This window comes from Podarcis cretensis (genome assembly GCF_951804945.1).
Source record: "Podarcis cretensis genome assembly, chromosome: 13".
NCBI classification, from domain to species: domain Eukaryota; kingdom Metazoa; phylum Chordata; class Lepidosauria; order Squamata; family Lacertidae; genus Podarcis; species Podarcis cretensis.
Genome location: NC_137182.1, coordinates 41653219 through 41677540, shown reverse-complemented (window position 1 = coordinate 41677540; position 24322 = coordinate 41653219). Strand labels below are relative to the sequence as shown.

Sequence of the window (24322 nt, the reverse complement as noted above, 5' to 3'; positions counted from 1 at the left end):
TTGCTGACCTGACAGAAAGAGGAAAACAAACTGATGACAGTCTCAGTGGCTGAACGGTGGTTTGGCAAGAGATAGGTTTCTTTTTTCACGTGGAAAAGGATAAGACACTAACAAGAGAAGCATTACTGGCATGCATTGTCCGTTTATCGTAATAATCAATCATTATTATTAGAATCGATAATTGATAGCAATAATAATAAATGTTTGTCAAATTCAGTGGTATAGCAACAACAGAACCATCATCAACAGTTGTTGTTACTATTAATTCCCAGAACATTGGCAATTTACAAATAACTAAGCATTCCTTCAATAAAAAATATATATTTTTATTTAAAGATTTTCCATAAGTAGCAAGAGTACATTCAATGTCTCTGTTTTCAAATCATACAGCTCAATTACAGTCCTTCTGAGACATTTTTTGTTGTAGGCAATGTGGGGTTGAGGGGGAGTGAGAAGGGAGAAAATAGAGAAAGAGAAAAATAGGAGGGAGTGCATGCCTCTCTGTTGTTCTTTGCTTCTCACTTTCTGAGTGAGCAGCTTGTGAACACAAGACCAGTTCAGTTCTATCTACACTGAGTAGCAGGAGCTGTCGAATACTTCAGAGGGGTCTATTGAAGTTGTCGGGGCTGGAGCCTGGGTCCTTCAGCAAGCAAAGGAGATGCTCTACTTACTACCACCCATGCCTAACTTAAGTTCATTTATATCAGTGACTTCAAGTATGAAGTCAGCCACAGCCCAATATACCAGAAGGAGCGTCTCCACCCACATCGGCAGCCCGGACACTGAGGTCCAGCTCTGAGGGACTTCTGGTGGTTCCCTCCCTGTGAGAAGTGAAGTTACAGGGAACCAGGCAGATGGCCTTCTCGGTAATGGCGCCTGCCCTATGGAACGCCCTCCAAACAGATGTCAAGGAAATAAGCAACTATTTGACTTTTAGAAGACATCTGAAGGCAACCTTGTTTAGGGAAGTTTTTAATGTTTGATGGCTTTATCGTGTTTTTAATATACTGTTGGGAGCCGCCCAGAGTGTCTGGGGAAACCCAGCCAGATGGGCAGGGTATAAATAATAAATTATTACTATTATTATTATTATGACTTCATCAGATGCCACCTGTAATAAAGAAATCACTTTAAAACCTGACACATCATCGCAGGATATAAGAAGGATAAAGCACCAATAAAACATTGAAACGAAACAGCAACAATAAAGCACCATATTAACATACAGAATTAAATTAGAAAATAATAAGTATTTGCCAGCTGCTGGAAACATATAACAGAAGATGACAGGAACAGAGAGCCGGAGAGAGTATTCCAGAAATGGGATTTCACCACAGAAAGAGCCCTGTTCTCTATTCCCCATCAACTGGATTGCACAAAAGCCCAAACATTGTGTGTGATAGTTAGGTATGTAATATGTAAGTGAACATAATCTGTATGCTGTGCTCCATCATTCATATGCTCTGCAATGGTGAAGACCTTGCAGCTAGAAAGAACCAGCTTTCTACCAAATCCTGGCAGTGGTGGGGTTGTTTTTGTGCCATAACAAAACTTCCAGACAGATGGAGACACGTGAGGAGGGGCTGCCGTGGGACTGAGGAAGCTGCCCGCATGCCACAGAGAGGCAGGGATGCTTCTGGCTGCCATTGGTGGAACAGCTGAGACCAGGGACCAATGGGCTTATCTGGAACTATCAGTTTGGCTCACTGGCCAGGGATGATGGAAGCCGAGGTCCAGCAACACTTGGAGTGGAACAGCTTCTCCATCCTTGGGCTAGGAAATGACAGCTGAGACAAGGCAGAGTGAGCTGCCCAGAGGAATGTGGGGAAGAGAAGGCCAGACACAAAAGTCGGAGACATAAAGGAAAAAGAATGAGAATGGGCAGAAGGAAAGGGGTGTAGGTGGTCAGGAAAGAAGGGAGCAGGCTTTGATTTCAGAAAACAAGCCAGTTCTTTGGCTCAGCCTTTCCCAACCTGGCGGGGTTGGACTCCGACACCCATCGGCCCCTGCTTGAATGGCCAGTAGCAAGGGATGATGGGAACTGTAGTCCAAAGACAACAGGAGGCCACTGGTTGGGGGACGTTGCTTTACCGAAGGGCTTTTTGCCCTAATAGAACGCTTTATTCCTAATATGGATCTGGGCACCGCTGGCATAGTTCATGCCAGGGTTCATCAGGCCTCAAAAGCAGGCGGCAAGTCAAAGTTCGCTAGAATCAAACACGTAAGGAGCATAGTCACCTTTCAGCCAAGGCCTCTCCCTTGTGATATATCATTTATTTATGTCATTTTCTTTATCATACATGCCGATTGCATGCGTGTTTGAACTCCCCCTTCGCCTCAGGAGGTCACGAGGAGGCAAGATTCCCAGCTGAATTTGCATTTCGCCTGCCAGGCTAGATGGTATCGCCAGATCCATCCATTTGAGACTGAGCAGCGGCTGTCAATTAAGGCAACTTGACTGGGATTTGGGCAAGGAGAGGGAGGAATCCCACGTGCATGAGTAGGATGAAGACTATGTGAATTGTTCCCCAGGGGCAAAGGAGACGAGGAAAATGCCTGCCTTGGCTTGCAGAGCCCCTGGGAATTCTACGCATACAGCATGAGGCAAGAGCAGCTGAATGCCAAAGCCAGAGATCACCATGCAGCTGAGATATGAAACGGAGAGATTGACCCTCAGCAGGCAGAAGGTCCCAGGTTTGAGTCCTGGCATCTCTAGGCAGGGGCTGGGAATGCCCTCCCAGCCTGAAACTCAGGTGAGCCACTGCCAGTCAGAGCAGGCCGTACTGAGCTAGATGGATTGTATGTCTGACTTTGCATGGCAGCTTCCTATGCCTCCATTTCTGGTGGCCTTCGGGAAAAGCTGAAGTTCCCAACTAGATCAACGAAATCTGCGTGTTCCGTGTTCATCTCTACCTAGTTCCATCCTTATTTCAGACGTCACGATCACAATTTCAGACATCATGACGTACATCACAATGTCTAGCGGTGATTTTTTGCGAGGTTGAAAACCAGATTATCGCCCAGCCCTAGTTCCCATTTACTGCTGATGGAGGGATACTGAGATCAAACAGAGGATGCTCAGGTCCAGCCTTTGACAATGAGAGATTCCAGTTTGGGGGCTGTCTATCAAGCTTCATCTCAGGGTAATAATGTCATTACACCCCAGGAGATTGATGGGCGGGGTTGTGTGCGTGTGAAGCCTGTCATAGTTGCTAGGCAACCATAGGGTGTGCTCCCATAATCAGATCTTGGGATAGCCCCATGTGCTAGAAGTAACTGCAGGTCCATCTTGGTGATCCAGGATAATCTGGCTTGCGTGTTGTGGATCAATACAGTCCAGTGTGTCCTTCAGTGTCCACCCAGACAGAATCATATAGCTCCACCCACAATTTTAGTTCTGCTACTAGAAGTGTTAGATGCAGAGCCAGAAACATAAATGAATAAAGCCAGGGGTGCCATTTTTATTGTTCATGTGCAGATGCAATATGTGATAAATGCACTTGATTCCACCACATGGGGCTGCATGAGAGGCAGCATGCAGAGAGTAGGGTGTGGGTGGGCGTGAAATCAGAGGTTTATAATTTTATCCATCCCTTACTCATCTCTCCCCCCCTAAACTAAACAGCCTCCAAACTTCCCCATCTCTCCTCCTAGGCAAAGAGCTCTCACCCCCTTGTCATTGTCAATTGCTATTTTTCTATGCCCTGACCTTTTACAATATTTGTTTTGAGACAGGGTGGCCATGTAGAGTTGAAAGGGACCACAAGAATCACCTAGTCAAACCTCCTGCCGTACAGGAATCTTTTGCCCAACATTGTTGTTGCAAAGCATCTGGTTATTAAGGGGCAACATCCAAATCCTTTATGTTTTATTTGAGGGATTGCTGGGTCCAATCAAGACCAGAGAATGACAAAAGGGGAGGTGCAACTGATTGACGTGACTGAGACTACCTTCTAAAAGAGAGCCCCTTCATCACAGTTTGAATGACAGCAAGTTGCAGGTGGTCACATTTATCTCCATGCTGTGAAAAGTCTTCTTATTTACCCTCTGTTAGAGACGCGGGTGGCGCTGTGGGTTAAACCACAGAGCCTAGGACTTGCCGATCAGAAGGTCGGCGATTCAAATCCCCACGATGGGGTGAGCTCCCATTGCTCAGTCCCTGCTCCTGCCAACCTAGCAGTTCGAAAGCATGTCAAAGTGCAAGTAGATAAATAGGCACCGCTCCTGCAGGAAGGAAAACGGTGTTTCCGTGCGCTGCTCTGGTTCGCCAGAAGCGGCTTAGTCATGCTGGCCACATGACCCGGAAGCTGTATACCGGCTCCCTCGGCCAATAAAGCGAGATGAGTGCTGCAACCCCAGAATCGGCCATGACTGGACCTAATGGTCAGGGGTCCCTTTACCTTTACCCTCTGTTAAAGGGTCATATATTAGGCCAAAGGACTTTTGGACATGGGTAGTCACTTCTCTAAAATGTGGCAGACCTGTGGAGCCTAGTTCAAAAAAGGTTTAGGTTTCTGGCTTCCCTTTTTCTTTCTGTGGAAGAGAGCTGGGTAAGTTCTTGCTAACTTCCAGGGAATAGGGTGGAGCAAGGCTACAAAGGTTTGGGTGTTGTTAATGGCGTGGTGGGGTATTCTCAAACAAGCTCCTAATATTGCACACGCAAGCACCCACACACCCAAAACCTCCTTCTTTCCTTCCCGCAGTATTTCCTTTTGAGAGTTCAAATAATAAATGGGTGGGGTAGTCTTTTCATGAGTAGTTTTTGAAAGCAGGTACGTGTGTAAAAAGTATAGACGTATTTCCGCAGCTGTTTGGACAGCTCCTTTTATTTTCTGCAACCAAGAGGACTAGAGGCTTGAGACTGTCTGATGTTTACAAAGATCATGTTGAATACGAATGTGTGTCCTTGGGCGGGAACAGATTTGCATTCTTGACACAGAAAGTAAGATTGGGCCCTTTGCTGTAGGACCCTGGTGTTACACTGCAGAACAGAATATGCTTCAAAGAGGAGAGTCGGGGAGAGAAGGAGATAGACCTGTAAGGGTGTCAGTAGCCTTATTCTTAATATCTTCTGTGTAGCATCTAGCTGTAGCTGGTGCTTAATTTTTTATGTTAAGCGTTTTTCCCCTTATGTGCAACTGATATTCCCAGCATACATTTAAAGTCTATTCAATATACAATTGATGCATGTGACTTCCCCCAAAGAATCCTGGGAAGCATAGTTTAATGGTGCTAGAAATGGTAGCTCTGTGGGTGGGGGGGACTACAGACCTCAGAATTCTTTGGGGAAGTCTTGGGTTTTAAATGTGCTGCTCTGTATCCCTAGGGGCTGCCAACTTTCTTTCTTTTTTGCAAAGCTCCTGTGCCTCCAATAATGGCTATGTAACATGCAGAAAAGGGGACGTGGGTGGCGCTGTGGGTTAAACCACAGAGCCTAGGACTTGCCGATCAGAAGGTCGGCGGTTCGAATCCCTGCGACGGGGTGAGCTCCCGTTGCTCAGTCCCTGCTCCTGCCAACCTAGCAGTTTGAAAGCACGTCAAAGTGCAAGTAGATAAGTAGGTACCACTTCGGCAGGAAGGTAAACGGCGTTTCTGTGTGCTGCTCTGGTTTGCCAGAAGTGGATTAGTCATGCTGGCCACATGACCCGGAAGCTGTACGCTGGCTCCCTCGGCCAATAAAGTGAGATGAGCGCCGCAACCCCAGAGTCAGCCACGACTGGACCTTATGGTCAGGGGTCCCTTTACCTTTAACATGCAGAAATTCAGCAGATGAAGCTTTTCCTTGCACACAGATTCATTCCCTAGATTTCCTGCTGTTCATGCAGCTTTTTAAGGTATATATGAGGAGCCATGTCAGCACAGAAGTTGGCTTCCTTCGGGGAAACACAATGTTTACAGACATAAAACAGTCCTTGTTTGTTAAAGGTATGAGCAGCAATGAGTTAGCTTGAGGTAAGCTAGCTTACTTGTGAAGGAAAGGGCAGAAATGTTTACGGAGCTAAAACAACAATTATTTGTTTTTGGATCATGTGAACGAGCTATACACACACAGAATTTAGGGATCCTTCAAAGGAACCCTTCCAGCTAACTGGCCATGGCAGAGACAGAATAACAGGCTGGCGAGTGGTTCTGGAAGCTTCTCAAGGACTCACAGGTACAGTGACAGATGGCCCCTACCTTCCCCTCAAGCCACAGAGGTGGTTCTTCATTATCGCCGGGAAGATAATTGCCAAGGCAATCACAAAACAGAATCTTCTTATATAACAAACTAGCAGCAGCAGCAGCCCACGGTTTGGCTAGTGAATTCCAAAACACATACACACCCATCAACGCACGCTGCCTCTCGCAACTATTAATCTTTCTCTGTCCCCATCTCCATATTAGTTCCTTCCTTCTCCAAGGGAGAGAAATGGAATAAACAGAACCACCGCTCTTGTGGAGGAGTGTCTGCCAGCCATAGAGATGGGGAACCTGCGGCCCTCCAGATATTGCTGGTGGACCACAACTCCCATCAGCGTCTGCCAGGTCCAACCAATGGCCAACAGCACCTGGAATGCCACAGTTTGTTTCCCCAGCCCTAGCGCACTGGCTGCGGGCTTCTTTGTAAGGGAAGGAAGAACAGATGTAAGCCACCAATGTGCAAAGCAAAACCTGCTCTTCTCTCGTGTCCACTCCCTTGCCTGCCTCTTTCTCTCTCTCTGTATTGTTCTTCTCTCTGATACATTCATTGTTCATGGCAAGACCTGTCCCTCACAATACAATCTGAGCTACTGCAAGTAGATTGGATCATGTAATACAGAGCTGAGTTGCTGCTACTTTTTCTGGAGAGAAGTTCTGTGCTTGGCCAAAAACAAGCAGGTGAAGCTGACTTGTTGAATTTCTGCCTGTTGTGCAAAACACAGGACCACTGTGGGGGAGTGGAAACTCCATGTTTTGTGCTGCTTTGCCTGAGAAAGCTTTTCCCCAATATTGCACCATCCATGCAGGCACCTGCTATGCCTGGCTACCAAGCATTTTTCCCTTGGGTCAAACACCTTGATGGTCAAAACCATGGGTAGGCAAACTAAGGCCCAGGGTCTGGATCCGGCCCAATCGCCTTCTAAATCTAGCCCGTGGACGGTCTGGGAATCAGCGTGTTTTTACATGAGTAGAATGTGTCCTTTTATTTAAAATGCATCTTTGGGTTATTTGTGGGGCATAGGAATTCGTTCATTTTTTTCCGCTTCAAAATATAATCCGGCCCCCCACAAGGTTGGAGGGACAGTGGACCAGCCTCTTGCTGAAAAAGTTTGCTGACCCCTGGTCAAAACCCTAAGAAGTCCTGGAAAGGAGCTATATAGAACAGCCACAATTGTGGATAGTGGTGCAGAATTTGTAGAATGGTTGTCCAGTTAAATGAATCTTAGTTTCTTGATCTTACAGATCATGGGGGGGGGGCTAACCTTTTTTAGTCCAGGGATGTTGTGATGGGGGCAGCCACACATCCATGATTCATGCGCCAGTAGCAGTGAGTACAGCCAACGCATATGTTTATACACGAACACTCGCCACACCTACAACAGGCGCATAACAGACACGCAGACTCAGCGCTCTCACTCACACACAATTTTGGCAAGCACCATTTCGGTGGTGCTTGGAAATGCTGTCTTTAAAAGAGCAGGCGGAGGGCTTTATCTCTGATCTAGGGTACCTGCCGTTAAAGGGAGGAGATAAAGCCCTCTGCTTGTTCTTTAAGAGCCAGGTGTTTAAAGAGCAGGTGGAGTGCTTCATCTTCAGATCAGGAGATAAAGGAATGGGAGTTGGCAGCCACGTCTGGCCCATGTTACAGATTGTGAAGATTTATCATCACCTCCTAATTTATTAGGTTGACATATAACTGAATCAATGGTTCTGAAGCAATGCCAGGAAGCATCCACTCTCTGATTTTTAGATCCATTTCCCTTCAAGCACCATCTGAGAAGAGGTACAGTGGTACCTCGGGTTAAGTACCTAATTCGTTCCGGAGGTCCATTCTTAACCTGAAACTGTTCTTAACCTGAAGCACCACTCTAGCTAATGGGGCCTCCTGCTGCCACTGCGCCGCCGCCGCATGATTTCTGTTCTCATCCTGAAGCAAAGTTCTTAACCCGAGGTACTATTTCTGGGTTAGCGGAGTCTGTAACCTGAAGTGTATGTAACCTGAAGCGTATGTAATCCGAGGTACCACTATATTCATCATCATCATCATCATCATCATCATCATCATAATACATTATTATTTATACCCCACCCATCTGGCTGGGTTTCCCCAACCACTCTGGGCGGCTCCCAACAGAATATTAAAAACACGATAAAACATCAAACATTAAAAACTTCCCTAAACAGGGTTGCCTTCAGATGTCTTCTAAAAGTCAGATAGTTGTTTATTTTCTTGACGGGAGGACGTTCCACAAGGCGGGCACCACTACCAAGAAGGCCCTCTGCCTGGTTCCCTGTAACCTCACTTCTCGCAGGGAGGGAACTGCCAGAAGGCCCTCAGAGCTGGACCTCAGTGTGCGGGCTGAATGATGGGGGTGAAGATGCTCCTTCAGGTATACTGGGCCGAGGCAGTTTAGGGCTTTAAAGATCAACACCAATACTTGGAATTATGCTCCTGCTCATACAGGAAACTGGTGTTTATTTATCTTATTTTATTTATTAAATTTCTATACCACCCTTCATCCGAGGACCACTGAGTGGTTTACAATATCTTGATGTTGCACATTAGGGTTTCTCAGGAGAAAACGGGGCGAGAGGTGCCAAAGCAGACTAATAGCAACATGCCTGTTTCTTCTCCAGGCCAGCCAGCGGTGCCTCCACCCATGGCCTTTGAGACAATCCGGTGAGAAACTCATCGGCTTCCTTCAAAGAGCACCTGATATAATCTTAGTTGATGAGGCCTCCCAGAACTTGATCTTCAAGAGTGATTATGAAGCTCTGGATAAGATGCAAAACCTGAAGGAGAAGGTATGAAAACTCCTAGTGAAGATCCATATCAAAGGGGAGCAGAGTTGCCAGCAGTTCTTGGAAGGCATAAGGAGCCTCTTTCCAGATTTGCCTCCGGACTTACGGCCTCCAGCAAGCGGTGAGTAAATGCTCAGCAACACTCTCAGTTTTCTGGAATTTGGTTCTGCAAATCTCCTGGTTCAGTGTGTCCTTCACAAAGCTCCACATCCACTCAGGGTTAGTGAACATTTTCTAGCCAGCAGGCTGGACCCTGGGTTTCCTTGCCCAAGCGGGGCACTTTGACAGGTGGGTGGGGCTAGCCACCTGTCAATCACCTGACATAATCACGGCATCAGGTGCCTCATCCCCCCCCCCCCTTTGTCGTGTGGCTTGAGCTCAAGTGCAGCATCTACCAAGCAGGTGACAGATGCTGACCTCATGCCTTGCTTTCAGCAAGGATTGGTTGTGCTACAGAGTTATGGCAAATTCCATAGCACAGCTGATCCCACAGCCTTGCTATCATTGATGATCAGCTGATTGGTGGTGACCACAAATATCCCTTGGCAAGGAATGATCAGGAACATGCTTTAAGCTTCCCCCTCACCGTGGTTTTTTTTGCAGTCAGATCTCTTCTCTACCTGCCCACTCCTGATGTCTCATCTGACGTCGGATGTGGGGGAAGTGGGTGTGGTTTGGGGCAAATGGTCTCACAAGTCAAATTGGGGCTTGTGTCTAAGCCTAAAATGGTTCTCCAACTCTGCTTTAACAGAACCTGGATGGTTTGAGTTGCCCAATCTGTCTGTCTCCTGTACGGTGAAAATGAAAAATTCAGTGCCAAGGTTTTCTGCAGGATGCCTGTGGCTTTGCTTATACCACCTGATTATTATAATAACTATTAATTACGAGTGCTGCACCTTAACTCCACACTGTTTTATGACCTTGTAAAAGCTATCCTTGCAACACACCTATGAGTGTAGGCCACTATTATCCCCATTTCAAAGACAGGGTAACTGAGACCGAGAGATGGTAACTTACTAGTACCTGGTGAGTTCAGCATTTAGGTGCAGTCATGCTTAATCTGAGCCAGGCTCAGCCCCAGGAGAAAAACTCAGCCAGGCCACACTTGAGGGAGGGAGCAAGAAGGCAGAGTGTGGCCTGGGCATTAGCAGAAAAAGGGCCACTGAGGAATTGCAATCAGTCTTCATGCATCCAGAATTGGAGGGAACGGCCTTTGGGCCAAAGGTGTGCTTGAGTCCTGGGACCCAAACGTGATGTGCATATTAATTCATAATTTTTGCTTGAAAAGTATACTTTTTAACTGTTGTTGTTTTATTCATTTTGCTTTTTATCAACCTGTCCTTAACATTGATTATTATTGACGGTCTTAATGTATGCTTTTTAGTCTTTGTAAACTGCTTAGAGGCTTCATTTGCAGATAAATGAATGAACAAAGCAAGGAATTTGCAGCACTTTCCTGTCTTGCAGGGGTCAGCAAACTTTTTCAGCAGGGGGCTGGTCCACTGTTCCTCAGACCTTGTGGGGAGCTGGACTATATTGGGGGGGGGGGTTGAATGAATTCCTGCGCCCCACAAATAACCCAGAGATGCATTTTAAATAAAAGGGCACATTTTACTCATGTAAAAATATGCTGATTCCCAGACCGTCCGCCGGCTGGATTTAGAAGGCGATTGGGCCGGATCCAGCTCCCGGGGCCTTAGTTTGCCTACGCATGCTTTAAGGCAAGCAGCAGATTTTAGAGCTGGGGGAACCTGTGACCCACCCTATCCAACCCTGGATATTCTGGAGGAAATGGGAGCGAGGTGTGTCTGGTGTACGTAAGCACTAGGAACAAGTTTCCCAAAATCTCATATACCCCTTGGGCTGGTAGCATTGGGTAATTTAATCTAGTTCCTCTGCGTTTTGATTTCTCCGGGGCAGCTGTTTTCCTTTCTTTCTGGTGACTCAGCATGGTAAGAAGCAGCAGCACAAGCAGAAATTTTCCATTTTGAACCCAGTGACACAAATATGCTTCCTATTTTGCGTGCAGTGTGAAAGTATTGCTCAGCTCTCCATTCCCCATCACCCCCATAGCAGCACTGCTGCATGTTGTTTCTTTTGGGTGAGTAAGCATGTTGCACAGGAGACTTGTGGTGTCAGTAATATTATTTACAAATATGGAATAGTGGGACCAACATGTCTCCTCCTGCTGGCAAGGAAGCCACTGATCAGGGCCCCAATGCAAGAGCATTATTCCCCGCTACCCTCATGTGCCTTCATCTGAACTTGCATGTCTGGCTCGCTCCAAATTTGAAGTGCCATCTTCTATATATATTTATTTTTTTCATTCAGTTCAATTTATTTTTAGTCATTTCTTGAGTGTGTAGTAATTTCAGTCCTTGCACTGATAATACAGTGGTACCTCGGGTTACATACGCTTCAGGTTACATACGCTTCAGGTTACAGACTCCGCTAACCCAGAAATAGTACCTCAGGTTAAGAACTTTGCTTCAGGATGAGAACAGAAATTGTGCAGTGGCAGTGCAGCAGAAGCGGGAGGCCCCATTAGCTAAAGTGATGCTTCAGGTTAAGAACAGTTTCAGGTTAAGAACGGACCTCCAGAACGAATTAAGTACCGTATTTTTTGCACCATAACACTCACTTTTTCCCTCCTAGAAAGTAAGGGGAAATGTCTGTGCGTGTTATGGAGGGAATGCCTACGGGTGGCATGCCTACGGATTTTCCTCCTCTAAAAACTACGTGCGTGTTATGGTCGGGTGCGTGTTATAGAGCGAAAAATACGGTACTTAACCTGAGGTACCACTGTAGTTATTAGTTCATTCATATGATCAGGGGGAGGCAACTTTGTTCAGAACAGAAAATTATGATGGAAAAAGAACACTGAACTACACTTATGCCAGGGAATGAATTCATGCTTGTTCATCCCAGGAAGCATAACACCCAGATGAAATGACAAAATGAAATGACAACATTGAACCTGGCTAGTTGATTTTGGGTGGTTTGTTTTCAGAGAGCTTGAAAAACAGATGTAAGAAATTCATCTCTGCCATGAGGTCTAGAATCTTCTTTTTAAAAAGTAATAAACATTGAGCGTCCCCCCCACCTCGCAAAAAAACAACAACCCAGAGCAGAGTGATTACATGGGGGGCTCTTGCTGCTGCTTCTGGAGTGAATATACTTAAGGAAATTAATAATATTTTATACAGTGCTATGAATTAGATATTTCCATACTAATGTAAGTAGAAAAGTCAGCTTTCTGCCCTAAGGAGTTTATAAACTAAATACTGACAGAAGAAGAGATGACAAGAGAGAGGAAGGTGAGCAAATTCAATTTCATCATGCACTTCCAGGGTTAAGCATACTTTGGGATGTTTAAAAAAAGCAGAGAGGATCTGACCTCTCCAGTGTGTGTTACAATGACCCAGCGGAACCAACTTCCCCTTGATAAATTTGAGCAACACTTGCATTTCTAGTTCCCACTGATGAAATATTTGTGATATTCTTTCCTCTGAAATGTCATCATTTTGAACAATGGACCCAATTTGTCATCTTTGGGTTTTTTTCTCTTTTGCATAATACTGAATTGCTTAAGATAAATTTTCTTATTTTCACTTTTAGACCATTTTTTTTTTGTTCCAAACTGTTGTTTTCAGCTTTCCCTGCTTTTTGTCATTGATGACAGAATATGGAACTTCCTTTATTGCAACTTATTCATCGACATTCAGGGAAGCGCCAAAATATCTGCAAGTCCAGGAGCATCCTCTACCTTTCCCACTTCCCCTCTTTCAGCAACAACTTTGGACTACTTAATTTGGCCCTTCCCTGCTTTGGCCCCAGGGAAAGCCAACCAAGATTCCATGGAAGAGATCATGATAATGTGGGAAGAAGCAAAGAGAAATGCCTGCCCCTCTCTGCCTTATTCTCAACATTTTATGTCTTAATGTTATGCCGAAGGCTGAATTGAGCTGGTTCTGCTGGAGAGGAGAGTGTAAAATAAATAAATAAATTCTGCTCACCAATGTGCTAGCTCAAGGACGGGGAACCTGTACTCTTCAATATGTTTCTAGGCTACAGTTCCTATTACCCCCCCCTCACCATTAGCCAGTGGGAGTTGGAGTGCATTTCGGAATCTGCCTTGCGTGCATCTTAATTTCACAAATACGCTAATGAGGTGTGAACTGATAGTGACTAACCAGGAACAGGAAGCTGGGGTGGTAGTAGATAACTCAATGAAGACCTCAACTGACTGTGTAGAAGCAGTGGAAAAGGCAAATTCCCTGCCATGGAAGATTAGGAAATAAACTGAAAATAAAACTGTATGCCATCATACAAATCTAGTATATGACCACATTAGGAATAGTGTGTACAGTTTGGTTGCCCTGCCTCAAAAAGGGTACTGTAGATTTAGAAAATGTTCAGAAGAGGGCAACCAAAAAAAGGTAGCATGATATGGGACTTCTTCGCTTAGGGTTGTCCACGCTTGTCCTGTGCAGAGAAAGCACGGATCCGGATGGTTTCTCCACGCCCCACTCCTTTCCCCAAGAAGCCCTGCTCTTTAGTGTTAAATCAGAGCAAGCGTAAGTCCAGAGAAAACCCAAATTGTGTGTGTTTGTGTGCTCACATACTTGTGAGGAACAGGGAGTGAGTGAGTGAGTGAGTGAGTGAGTGAGTGAGCGCTCTTTTCAACCTTGAGAGAATGAACAACTGCATAGGAGCCTGAGCCGTAAAATTCTATAGTTGTTAATTCTGAAGGTCTTTCTGTTAGCTTGCTCTTCTACAGCATACCCAAACCCACAGATAAGTTGTTCCCCAGACCCTTTGGAAAAGAATGGGCCAGGAATTCCATTCAATGTGCTGTTTTCTATGCTGAGTGGCAGCAAAGACTCAGAAGGTATGTCCTATAGTGTATCAGTAACTATTGACAAATGCTAATTAAGGGTTAGGTCTACACTTCCGCTTGACCTGTGCCTAGAAAGCATCGGTCCAAGTGATTTTCCACTTGACCTGCAGTTTCTAGGCACAGGTCTGAGCAATTTCCTCCTTGTGCCACTCCTTTCCCAGGAAAAAAAACTGCCAGTAAGTGCTAACTCAGAGCAAACATCAACCCAGAGAAAACTCCAATTGTCATTTGCTCTGACTGAGCACTAAAGAGCTGTTTCCCTGGGGGGGAAGCAGCAGGACAAAAGGATGTGTGGATGAGTCCTTGCTCTTTACTGATGTTCCAGAACTGTTTGTAACCCTTTGCAGTGTCTAAATATAAGCCACAACACTGCCTTTATTCTTCTCAGAAGCCTTGAGGTCTAGGAACATCCATTAAAACGAAAATACTGAAGCTTCTCAGACCATTTGGTCCACATACAATACTGGTTTATAGTGCAATAAGGAACAGCATTTATTCTGATTCATCCTATGAAAAAGCACTCACGCACCTCTCAGTTTCTAAACATGCTTTGTGATGAATGATGTGGAGCTCCTCATTACCCTAGGGCCTGCTTAAGCTTTTGCCCATCTGCTTTTTCTACCTCTCCAACTATCCTGAAAAACAAAGCCTAAACCCCAAGGTTCCTTTCTATCAAAACATATTTTTTGCTTTCCTCACAGTAGCTCAATAGTTAAACATTCCCCAACGGAACCTTCCCCTCTTAGCACATTCTGGAATATTGCATTCTGGTTGGGGAAGGGAGGGTGTCACTGGTATTCAAACACAGATGCACTAATTTCTTCAGATGTGTAATCCGTCCCTTATCCTGAATGTGGCTTGGAAGAATGAGGGATACTTATTTTCTACTTAACAGTCTTTTGTTTCTGTGTTTACATACAGAATCGTCAAATATATCGAGTGAGCAAGATCTTGATATGGAAGTGACAAAGATGGAGCAAGGCATTTTGAATGGTAAGGAATTATCTGGAAACAAGGTTAAGAACATAAGAAGAACTCTGGCAGATTAGACCAAAGGCGTACTTTGTCCAGCATCCCGTTTTCCCACAAGTGGCCAAATCAGACGACTTTAGGAAGCCTCTGAGCAGGATATCAGTGCAATAGGACTCTCCTGATCATGTTCCCCCAGCAACTCAGAGGCATAGTTCTTCTTAGGACCGGATTTAGGTTTGATGAGGCCCTAAGCTACTGAAGGTAATGGGGCCCTTTATATGTCTAGCTGTCCTTTGTCAACAACAAATTGTCACTGTTTTTTGTGTTGAATATATGCTATATGGTAATTTATGGACCTTGGGGCGCGGGTGGTGCTGTGGGTAAAACCTCAGTGCCTAGGACTTGCCGATCGCATGGTTGGCGGTTCGAATCCCCGCAGCGGGGTGAGCTCCCGTCTTTTGGTCCCAGCTCCTACCCACCTAGCAGTTCGAAAGCACCCCTAAGTGCAAGTAGATAAATAGGTACCACTTTATAGCGATAAGGTAAACGGCATTTCTGTGTGCTGTGCTGGTGCTGGCTCGCTAGAGCAGCTTCGTCACGCTGGCCACGTGACCCGGAAGTGTCTTCCGACAGCGCTGGCTCCCGGCCTCTTAAGTGAGATGAGCGCACAACCCTAGAGTTGGTCACGACTGGCCCGTACAGGCAGGGGTACCTTTACCTTAATTTATGGACCTAATAGGTATCTAAAGCCATTTGCCACTGTTGCTGTATGTAGGTTTTATTTTATTTGTTTTTTATCTTATATTTTGGAAATGTACACCCAGTTTTTTTCCCCTTTAATTTTTTTGGGGGCCCCCAAAAGAGTGGGGCCCTAAGCTATGGCTTGTTCAGCTTATACGTAAATCTGGCACTGGTTCTTCTGAACCTGGTGGTAGCGTATAGCAATGACGATTTAGTAGCCTTTCAATGCTTTATCATCACAAATATCTAATCCCCAGTAAAAGCCATATAAATTGGTGGCCATTATATCTGGTGGTAGCGCATTCCATTGTTTTTAACTGTGTGCTGTATGAAAACATACTTCCATTTGTCAGTCCTCCTCACTCTCCTGTACTGGAGGACTCCAGGCTTTTTAGCCTTACAAGAGAGGGAGAAAAATGTCTCTCTGCCCACTTCCTCCATACTGCAGTTGCTTCAGAATAAACTACTTTCCTATGAACAAAGGCAAGCAGTGTTACCCATCTCTGCAGGGGTTGTTCTGGAGTAAGTGCATTGTTTCTGTACTACTTGCACGATCTTTATTTGAAAGATTACTTTTCCCCTTAAGAAGGAACATGCTGAGTGAAATTGCCTGGGGAAATAATCATTATTTCTAATGCCCCTGTGCAAGCTAGATTTCTAATGCCCCTAAGAAACTAGATCCATCTGTTTTACAAGATGGGGGCCCAGCCCATGTCCTCATGCTTAGATTCTATGGGTATAACTAGATACAGTGGTACCTCAGGTTACAGACGCTTCAGGTTACAGACTTCGCTAACCCAGAAATAGTACCTCGGGTTTTTGTTTGTTTTTATGTTGTTTTTTGTTTATGTTAAAAATTGGAAATCAATAAAAATCTTTATATAAAAAAAAAAGAAATAGTACCTCGGGTTAAGAACTTTGCTTCAGGATGAGAACAGAAATCGCATGGCAGCGGCATGGCGGCAGCAGGAGCCCCCATTAGCTAAAGTGGTACCTCAGGTTAAGAACAGTTTCAGGTTAAGAACGGACCTCCAGAACGAATTAAGTTCTTAACCCGAGATACCACTGTATTCCTATCCCCCCCATAGCCCTGTTTGCACCTTCATACAGCAGGGATAAAGAGCCCTGAACAGGAAAATCTGAAGGTGGGTTCTTAGTGCATTCAGCAGAATGCATGGAAAATACCTCTTCATAACATCTGCCCAGTGCATGAAGGTCTGAGACTACAGTTAATGAAGATGTTCAGGGCAGAACTTGTCTGTGCAGATCAATCCTCTCTCAAAATGCCTCAATGCTGCTTGTGTTTCCCTCATATGGGGCATACTTACAGGGGAGAATTTACAAGCAGGAGCAGTGGGAGTAAATTCATCCCTCCAAAATCTAGGCTTACAGTGAGGCATCTAATCATAGCCTGCATTTTTATTAAGGCTTGATCAGGGCCTGTATTTTAAAATGAGCTTAAAGATTTTCAAATGTTCATGCCAGGCAGAAGACCAGCTGCCTAAGAACCTTGGCAAGATGTTTATTCTCCTGGACAAGGGGGCCCCCTGATTTATAGCAGAAAACAATTCTCAAAGTCAAAGGGAATTACAGGCTGACAGCCAAGGTTACACTGACCCTACATATTACAGAAGATAAAAAAGCAGAGAAAAACATAATTAAGAGTGGGTAAATAGTAAAATAAAACCATGTGCCTCCCATTAAACTTGAGCCATATTTTCCTAAGGTTGAAAGGTCAAGAGCAGTGAAAAAGGCAACTGGCTTGGCTGGAGAAGAGAGGTTTTCTTTCTATCTTATTTTGAGGGTGGAAACTGTTCCTTCCTTTTTTTACTTTGAAAAGGTTTATTCTTCTAAAAAGCTATCTATGTTATGTATTAAATATATTGGCTTAAATGTAATTATGCAAAGGAATTAGAAGCTAAGAAATGTTAAATCCTTATGCTAGATTCTTATTTCATATAGTTGGAAGAGATCACAGGGGCCATCAGCCACCAGCCCAGCCCCCCTGCCAAGCAGGAAACATCATTAGAGCACACATATGGTTGTCAGGCCTTTGTTTAAAAGACCTTCAAGAGAAGGAGATCTTTCAATGATGATGTGAACTCAAGATCCTTGACATCTGTTTAAGATAAAAATTTAAGATTAAACCATTTGTTTTGGAGGGCAATAGGGCGAGGTGAGCTGGTAATTAAGGTTCCTTGTTGAGACACATGTAAGATATATTACTACTTATTTGTCATTTATAGATAGAAGAATATATAGCTTTTTGATTCCCATAAAAGGACAGAAGGAAATGGGTGTATCTTTTGTGATTGGTTCTAGCAAACAGCCAATAGGAATTTCAACCAGGCTGATTGGACAGAGGCAGCCACAGGAGGAGCAAGGGGGCTGGATTAAGGAAATATAAGTGCTGGCCAGAATGGCAGGAGGCCAGGCCAGAGCTTGGTAACCATATACCACTGTGCCTCTCATTTATTTGTCTGACAAATTTATTTGTCTGACAAATTTGTCTGACAAATAAATTATTATTTTAATTTCTCTATTGCTGCGTTGAATATTTCATTCCAGCTAAGCGTTAACCACTAGCAGGGTGCTACAAGTTGTTGGTGGTTGGTTGGTTGGGAAAGGCAGTTGGAGAAGCAGTTGACAGGCAGTTGGAAATAGACAGTTAGGGCAGTGGGTTCTTGAGTGAGGGGAGATAGAAGAGCTAGGGGGAGGAAAATAAGTCTAAGAAAGTAAAGAGTAACAACATTTGGAATGCCGTAAAAATTTGTTTGTGTCTGAAATAAAAGACACTCTTCTTTATTAATTGAGAACCTGACAGGCTGAAGTGATTTTACCGGGGAGGACCTGGTTGATGGCAGCAGATTAGTGGTGTACGGGTCAATAGTCCGTGAGACGACCGGGGGCTCCATACGAACGCCACACTTCCATTCACCATTCACCTGAAGCAAAGACAGTGCTGTCCCTAAGGTATGGCAAACTGGGGCAATGGCCTCAGGCCCTGTGATCTGGGAGGGGGGGGCACACAGGCCAGGCAATAGGCATTGCACCACTCAAGGTGGGTGTCATCACCACCACTCTTCCTCTCCTCATTGGGATGTTGGAAAAACTCCTGCAAAAATGGAAACAGGAGTGGAAATTGCTGGTGTTCACAAAGTTGTCCCATGTCCAGGACAAAGATCAATCTAGTGAATAAGATAGCTACTTGCTGTTGTTGATACAGAATAGATTACCCACCCCCATTGACATTGTTTCCTTTGTATTGAAGTAGAAAGGGTGGAACAGCGAAACAACAATATTGTTTGCAAAATTAATTATGTAAGTTACATAATTTTGCCACAGCAGAGAACAAGACAAACAACATAGGCTTGGGCAGAAGGCAACTTGCACATGAACAGAAGCAGTGCAGCATGGGACACACAAACACACACACACACACACACACACACACACACACGTGTGCAATGGGAAAGGATGCCTAAGACTCTTGCAGCAAAAAGGGGGGAATTTGAGCTTCCTTAAGCACCTAGCCTACAAGAGATAACGACTGCCTTTACTCATGTCTCATGAGCTACTGTATCCAGTCAGAACATGAAAATATGCTGTCCTCAGCAGCTTAATTGAGAAAGAAGCTCCTTCCTCTGTATCCAGCATGAAAACACTTGGTCAAACATGCAGCTTGCCTGGGACTAAGATAAGATGCTCTCTTTATGAGAGCCAGGGGGTCAGGGAAAAGACTTGTTTAGCAATATTAATATTTACAAGATTAAGGAAGCACACGTCTTGTTTGCACCATCAGTGACAGCCTGTTTAAAGAGCCAAGCCAAAAACCAATTATACTCCCTGACATTCCAGCTTGGCTCCTTCTACTGACCTGTTTAAAACCTTATCTTTTCACTCTGGCATGCTCAAACCCATCTCCCTGCTGTTATGAGAATTTTAAGGTCATATATATATAATAAATGTTCATAAATGTACCATTGTCTGGAGCAGCACAGGAAAACCTTCCTGAAACCATTTTGACTCCCTGAAACCATTTTGACTCCCAAACTGACCAAATGTTTTCTCTGCAAGGAGGGAGGGGGTGGGGGAACTTCCCTATTGTCTCAGGAAGTGGGTGATCACCATTTCAGAGGAATGGGCAGACTACCAGGAGAGGCAATCAGATAAGGCATTATCAGAAAACCAGCCAAACAGGACAAACAACAGCACTCAAATTTCTGTTGTAGACCGCCTTTTCGGTGATGTAGGTATGATGTTTGTGGGGGGTGGTCTTGGATTACACCCCTTCTGTGATGTATGTATGATGTATGGAGGGATGGTCTTGAGCTCCAGGACAGGGAATTTAAAATATCTATATAAGGGCAGGCACACTGTTGTTCTAGGTCCTCCTCCTTTCCTGCATGTGAGGGGAGCACCCTGTTGCAACAGATCAATAAAGATCAGGCTTACTAGCTGCTTTGCTTCTCAATATTCTCTGGTTGGCCTCTGTTATTTTCTCCTACCAATAGGGAACCCACGTAAGGACTCTATATGGGCTCTTGGATACTCCATAAGGGAAGAAGGGCAGATTTTGTCTACAACACTGCTCTGCCTTTTCCCTTCACACCCCCCCCCATTCCCTTGCATGTCCACTTATAACTAGATCCCAGCGCACAGATAATTCAGAATCCCAATTTCTTGAGATAAAAGGAAGATGGGAGCAGTTGCTTAACCACAGGAAACTCTTATGCAAATTCAGGCCACTGGCCCACCAAGCTCAGTGCTGTCTCTGGTGACTGACAGCCTCTCTCCAGGATTTTGGACAAGCGACCTTCCCAGCCCTACCCGGAGGTTGAATCTGGGACCTTGTGCAAGCAAAGCAGCTCATCCACCACTGAGCTGTGGTGATTCCCCCAAAGGGGAAGTAAACAGACCCCTCCCAAGTCTGGATATTCTTGTATGCAAATGTCCCACTCACTAGGGACATTTTGCCCACTTCCTGTTGTAGCACCCTGCTTGTGGTTAACGCTTAGCTGGAATGAAATATTCAACGCAGCAATAGAGAAATTAAAATAATAATTTATTTGTCAGACAAATAAATATGAGGCACAGTGGTATATGGTTACCAAGCTCTGGCCAGGCCTCCTGCCGTTATGGCCAGCACTTATATTTCCTTAATCCAGCCCCCTTGCTCCTCCTGTGGCTGCCTCTGTCCAATCAGCCTGGTTGAAATTCCTATTGGCTGTTTGCTAGAACCAATCACAAAAGATACACCCATTTCCTCTTGTCCTTTTATGGGAAACAAAAAGCTATATATTCTTCTATCTATAAATGACAAATAAGTAGTAATATATCTTACATGTGTCTCAACAAGGAACCTTAATTACCAGCTCACCTCGCCCTATTGCCCTCCAAAACAAATGGTTTAATCTTAAATTTTTATCTTAAACAGATGTCAAGGATCTTGAGTTCACATCATCATTGAAAGATCTCCTTCTCTTGAAGGTCTTTAAACAGATAACCATATGTGTGCTCTAATGATGTTTCCTGCTTGGCAGGGGGGCTGGGCTGGTGGCTGATGGCCCCTGTGATCTCTTCCAACTATATGAAATAAGAATCTAGCATAAGGATTTAACATTTCTTAGCTTCTAATTCCTTTGCATAATTACATTTAAGCCAATATATTTAATACATAACATAGATAGCTTTTTAGAAGAATAAACCTTTTCAAAGTAAAAAAAGGAAGGAACAGTTTCCACCCTCAAAATAAGATAGAAAGAAAACCTCTCTTCTCCAGCCAAGCCAGTTGCCTTTTTCACTGCTCTTGACCTTTCAACCTTAGGAAAATATGGCTCAAGTTTAATGGGAGGCACATGGTTTTATTTTACTATTTACCCACTCTTAATTATGTTTTTCTCTGCTTTTTTATCTTCTGTAATATGTAGGGTCAGTGTAACCTTGGCTGTCAGCCTGTAATTCCCTTTGACTTTGAGAATTGTTTTCTGCTATAAATCAGGGGGCCCCCTTGTCCAGGAGAATAAACATCTTGCCAAGGTTCTTAGGCAGCTGGTCTTCTGCCTGGCATGAACATTTGAAAATCTTTAAGCTCATTTTAAAATACAGGCCCTGATCAAGCCTTAATAAAAATGCAGGCTATGATTAGATGCCTCAAACTCCCAACTACTAACTGAAACCTTGCACTAAGCCCTTTTATACACAGGTAGGCTCCGCCTCCGGCTTTCCTATTGGTCTATATTTTTAACCCTATCTCTCCCCCGTTCAAGCATTTTCTAAACGAATGGGCAAACGCCACAGGAAGCAAGAGCAGAACATAATAGATTACAAATCCTATTGAGCTGTGATATCCGCCCCCCAAAGCAAATAGGCACAGGGGCCCCACACTATACCACCCTCCCAATCTGAATCAAGGCCTTGTGCTGGTTTCCCGCCCCAAAAAATCTCCTCTTCTGCACTAACCAGCACCTTCTTGTGGGGAAATAGGAAGGGTAGGGAAATAAATTTTGGCAGAATCTGGTACGGTGCTTAGATCCAAATCAGGAGCACATCAGCAGGGAGGACCCTGTGCCTGTTCTTCTTTTAAAATAAAAGTGGCAGTCTTAAAGCACATGTATTTATAAGCATGTTTGGTGTAATTTATAGTTCAGTCCATTTTCTTCAGATATTTCCCTCCTTGTCAACCTCTAGTCACCAGCTCTGGATTGTGGGGAAGAGTAAAATAATGAGACATCCATTTTTTGTGTGGCTTTTCATAGGATAGTAATAATGGAAGTTGACAGCTTGTTTTTTACCTCAGGGAGCCATCTTGGTTGGAGGTGAGCTGCTGCTTCAGGCTTTACCCTTCCTGCCAAGTAACAGCCCAAACTTTTCCGAACATTTAAATTGACAAACGGTATTTTTTTGTGGATTGAAGAAAAAGCTTGTGTACATGAACAGAAAACACCTCTTAAAATTTGAAGGTGCCACAATAATGGTTTTTGGCTTTGAGGGGCTTGTGGTGGTTCATTCAGGGGAAAGGATTATGATACCCCTAATTGTTCATTCAGGGGAAAGGATTATGATACCCCTAATTGTTTATATAAAGGAGACATGTTCCTCCCCCCCCCCCAAAAAAAAAAACACACCTGCATTTTATTTTGCTGTTAAGAACTCTTGGTTTTGTGAGGGAGCCAAGGAGCCACAAAAGGGCAAAATCCCACTTCTCCTGAACAGTGAGTTCCAGGGACAGCAGTAACTGGGTTTTGGAATTCCACTGGCAGAGCATTGAAAACTCCCACCATTTTGCTTTGTTTGCAGGTATACAAGTAGAGGCTCAGGCAAACAGGTGCTTTGCCAGGCAGCAGGTCCACTCTGCCACTAGGGATGAAGGAGGAATCCATTTTAAATGGATTTACGCACAAAATTCAGTGGTTCTGATCCAGTTTGGCCACATTGGACAGCCTCTTGCATCAAGTGCTTACTGGGGTTCTTTTTTTAAAAAAAAACAAAAAACCCCACCTTTGACTAATTATATGCCAAACTATTTGGCTTGCAGAATACATGCCTTCTGCTCTCTTCTTTTGCCTTTTCCCATATACAAATGCATGCCTACCTGCTTTTCCATTTTCTCCTATATTCCATGGCAATTGAGCATGCTCAATCCTCATTGGCCTGTGATAATTTTTTGGGGGTATTTTTCTTCTTTAAAATTATTCAGACTCTCTCACAAACACACTTCCACAAACTTTAGGGGTCCTCTGAACAGGGTGGATTTGATTTAAATCAAATCAAATTGATCTGAATCACTATTTAAATCACTAGTCAGTAAGACGATTTAAATAATTTTTTTTTACAGAAAGACTCATTCTTGCTGGTATAATCTTAATATTTACAACCAGATGAAAGTTTCATTTTTGAACCACTAAATTTTCAGAGTTGTTTTTACAGTTATATCAAAAATTACTGATTTGGTTATACTTTTAGAAATACATTGACAGATAATTATGAAATTATTGTGAGGTTTAATAAGTTAACTGTTTATATTTGGCCAACTTACCTGCTGTACTTTGTTGGAAGGAGAAAAATAATCATTTCCTTAACAATTTATTTAACTAAAACAATAACATTATAGCATATGTATCCATGTTTGTTAACTGATGTGGTTAAACAGGTTTTTTTTTTTCTTCAAAAAAACAACAACAACACTGAGTTTTAGCACTGAGTTTTAGCACACATGAAAAACTGAAAATAATTCCTTATTTCCTGATGAATAGCCTTTGGACAATAATGTAACTTAAATAGAAAACTAACTTTAGAAAGATTTTCCGTCCAATAGCATTTTATTTTAAAAATCCAATTTAAATAAAAAAATCTGATTATTATTTTTTTTAAAAAAAAATTAAAATCATTTATTTGTATTCACCCTACCTCTGAAAATGCTGATACCTGATGTTGTTTCTCAGTGGCCTGTTTTGACTGCAAAGTTGTTGGCACTCAAGCATGCTATTAGAGGAAGAAACGGGTTCACTCTATTAACAAGTGTTTGACATGCTAAGCTTGTGGGGAAATTCAGGGTGCAAGTTCTAACTGTTCTTGTTGTACAGAGCACTGGCAAATCCACCCTTCTCAATGCCATGTTTGGACTGCAGTTTTCAGCCAGCAGCGGGTGATGTACATGAGAAGCATTCATGACACTCCTTAGAGTCACAGAGTATTTTCAGCAAGAACTTGGTTGTGATTTCATTC

General features: G+C 43.9%; 1 protein-coding gene across 4 annotated transcripts in view; it reads left to right on the top strand.

Annotated features, from left to right (window-relative positions):
- Positions 1–2516: 2516 nt before the first annotated feature.
- The window catches only part of LOC307201257 (uncharacterized protein), a gene marked incomplete at its 3' end in the record, with an annotated part of 28054 nt that continues 6248 nt past the window's right edge, over positions 2517–24322 (top strand). Inside the window, exons 1-5 of one of the 4 annotated variants that reach the window (XR_013832657.1) lie at positions 2517–2753; positions 6073–6154; positions 8818–9103; positions 13763–13873; positions 14804–14875. Coding sequence is in view for 2 of the 4 variants with exons in the window: in XM_079950308.1 (XP_079806434.1) it covers positions 2619–2753; positions 6073–6154; positions 13763–13873; positions 14804–14875 (400 nt within the window). Of the gene's footprint in view, positions 2754–6072; positions 6155–8817; positions 9104–13762; positions 14876–24322 lie in introns of all 4 variants that reach the window. The other 3 variants (XR_013832658.1, XM_079950308.1, XM_079950307.1) reach the window with 3 other exon arrangements.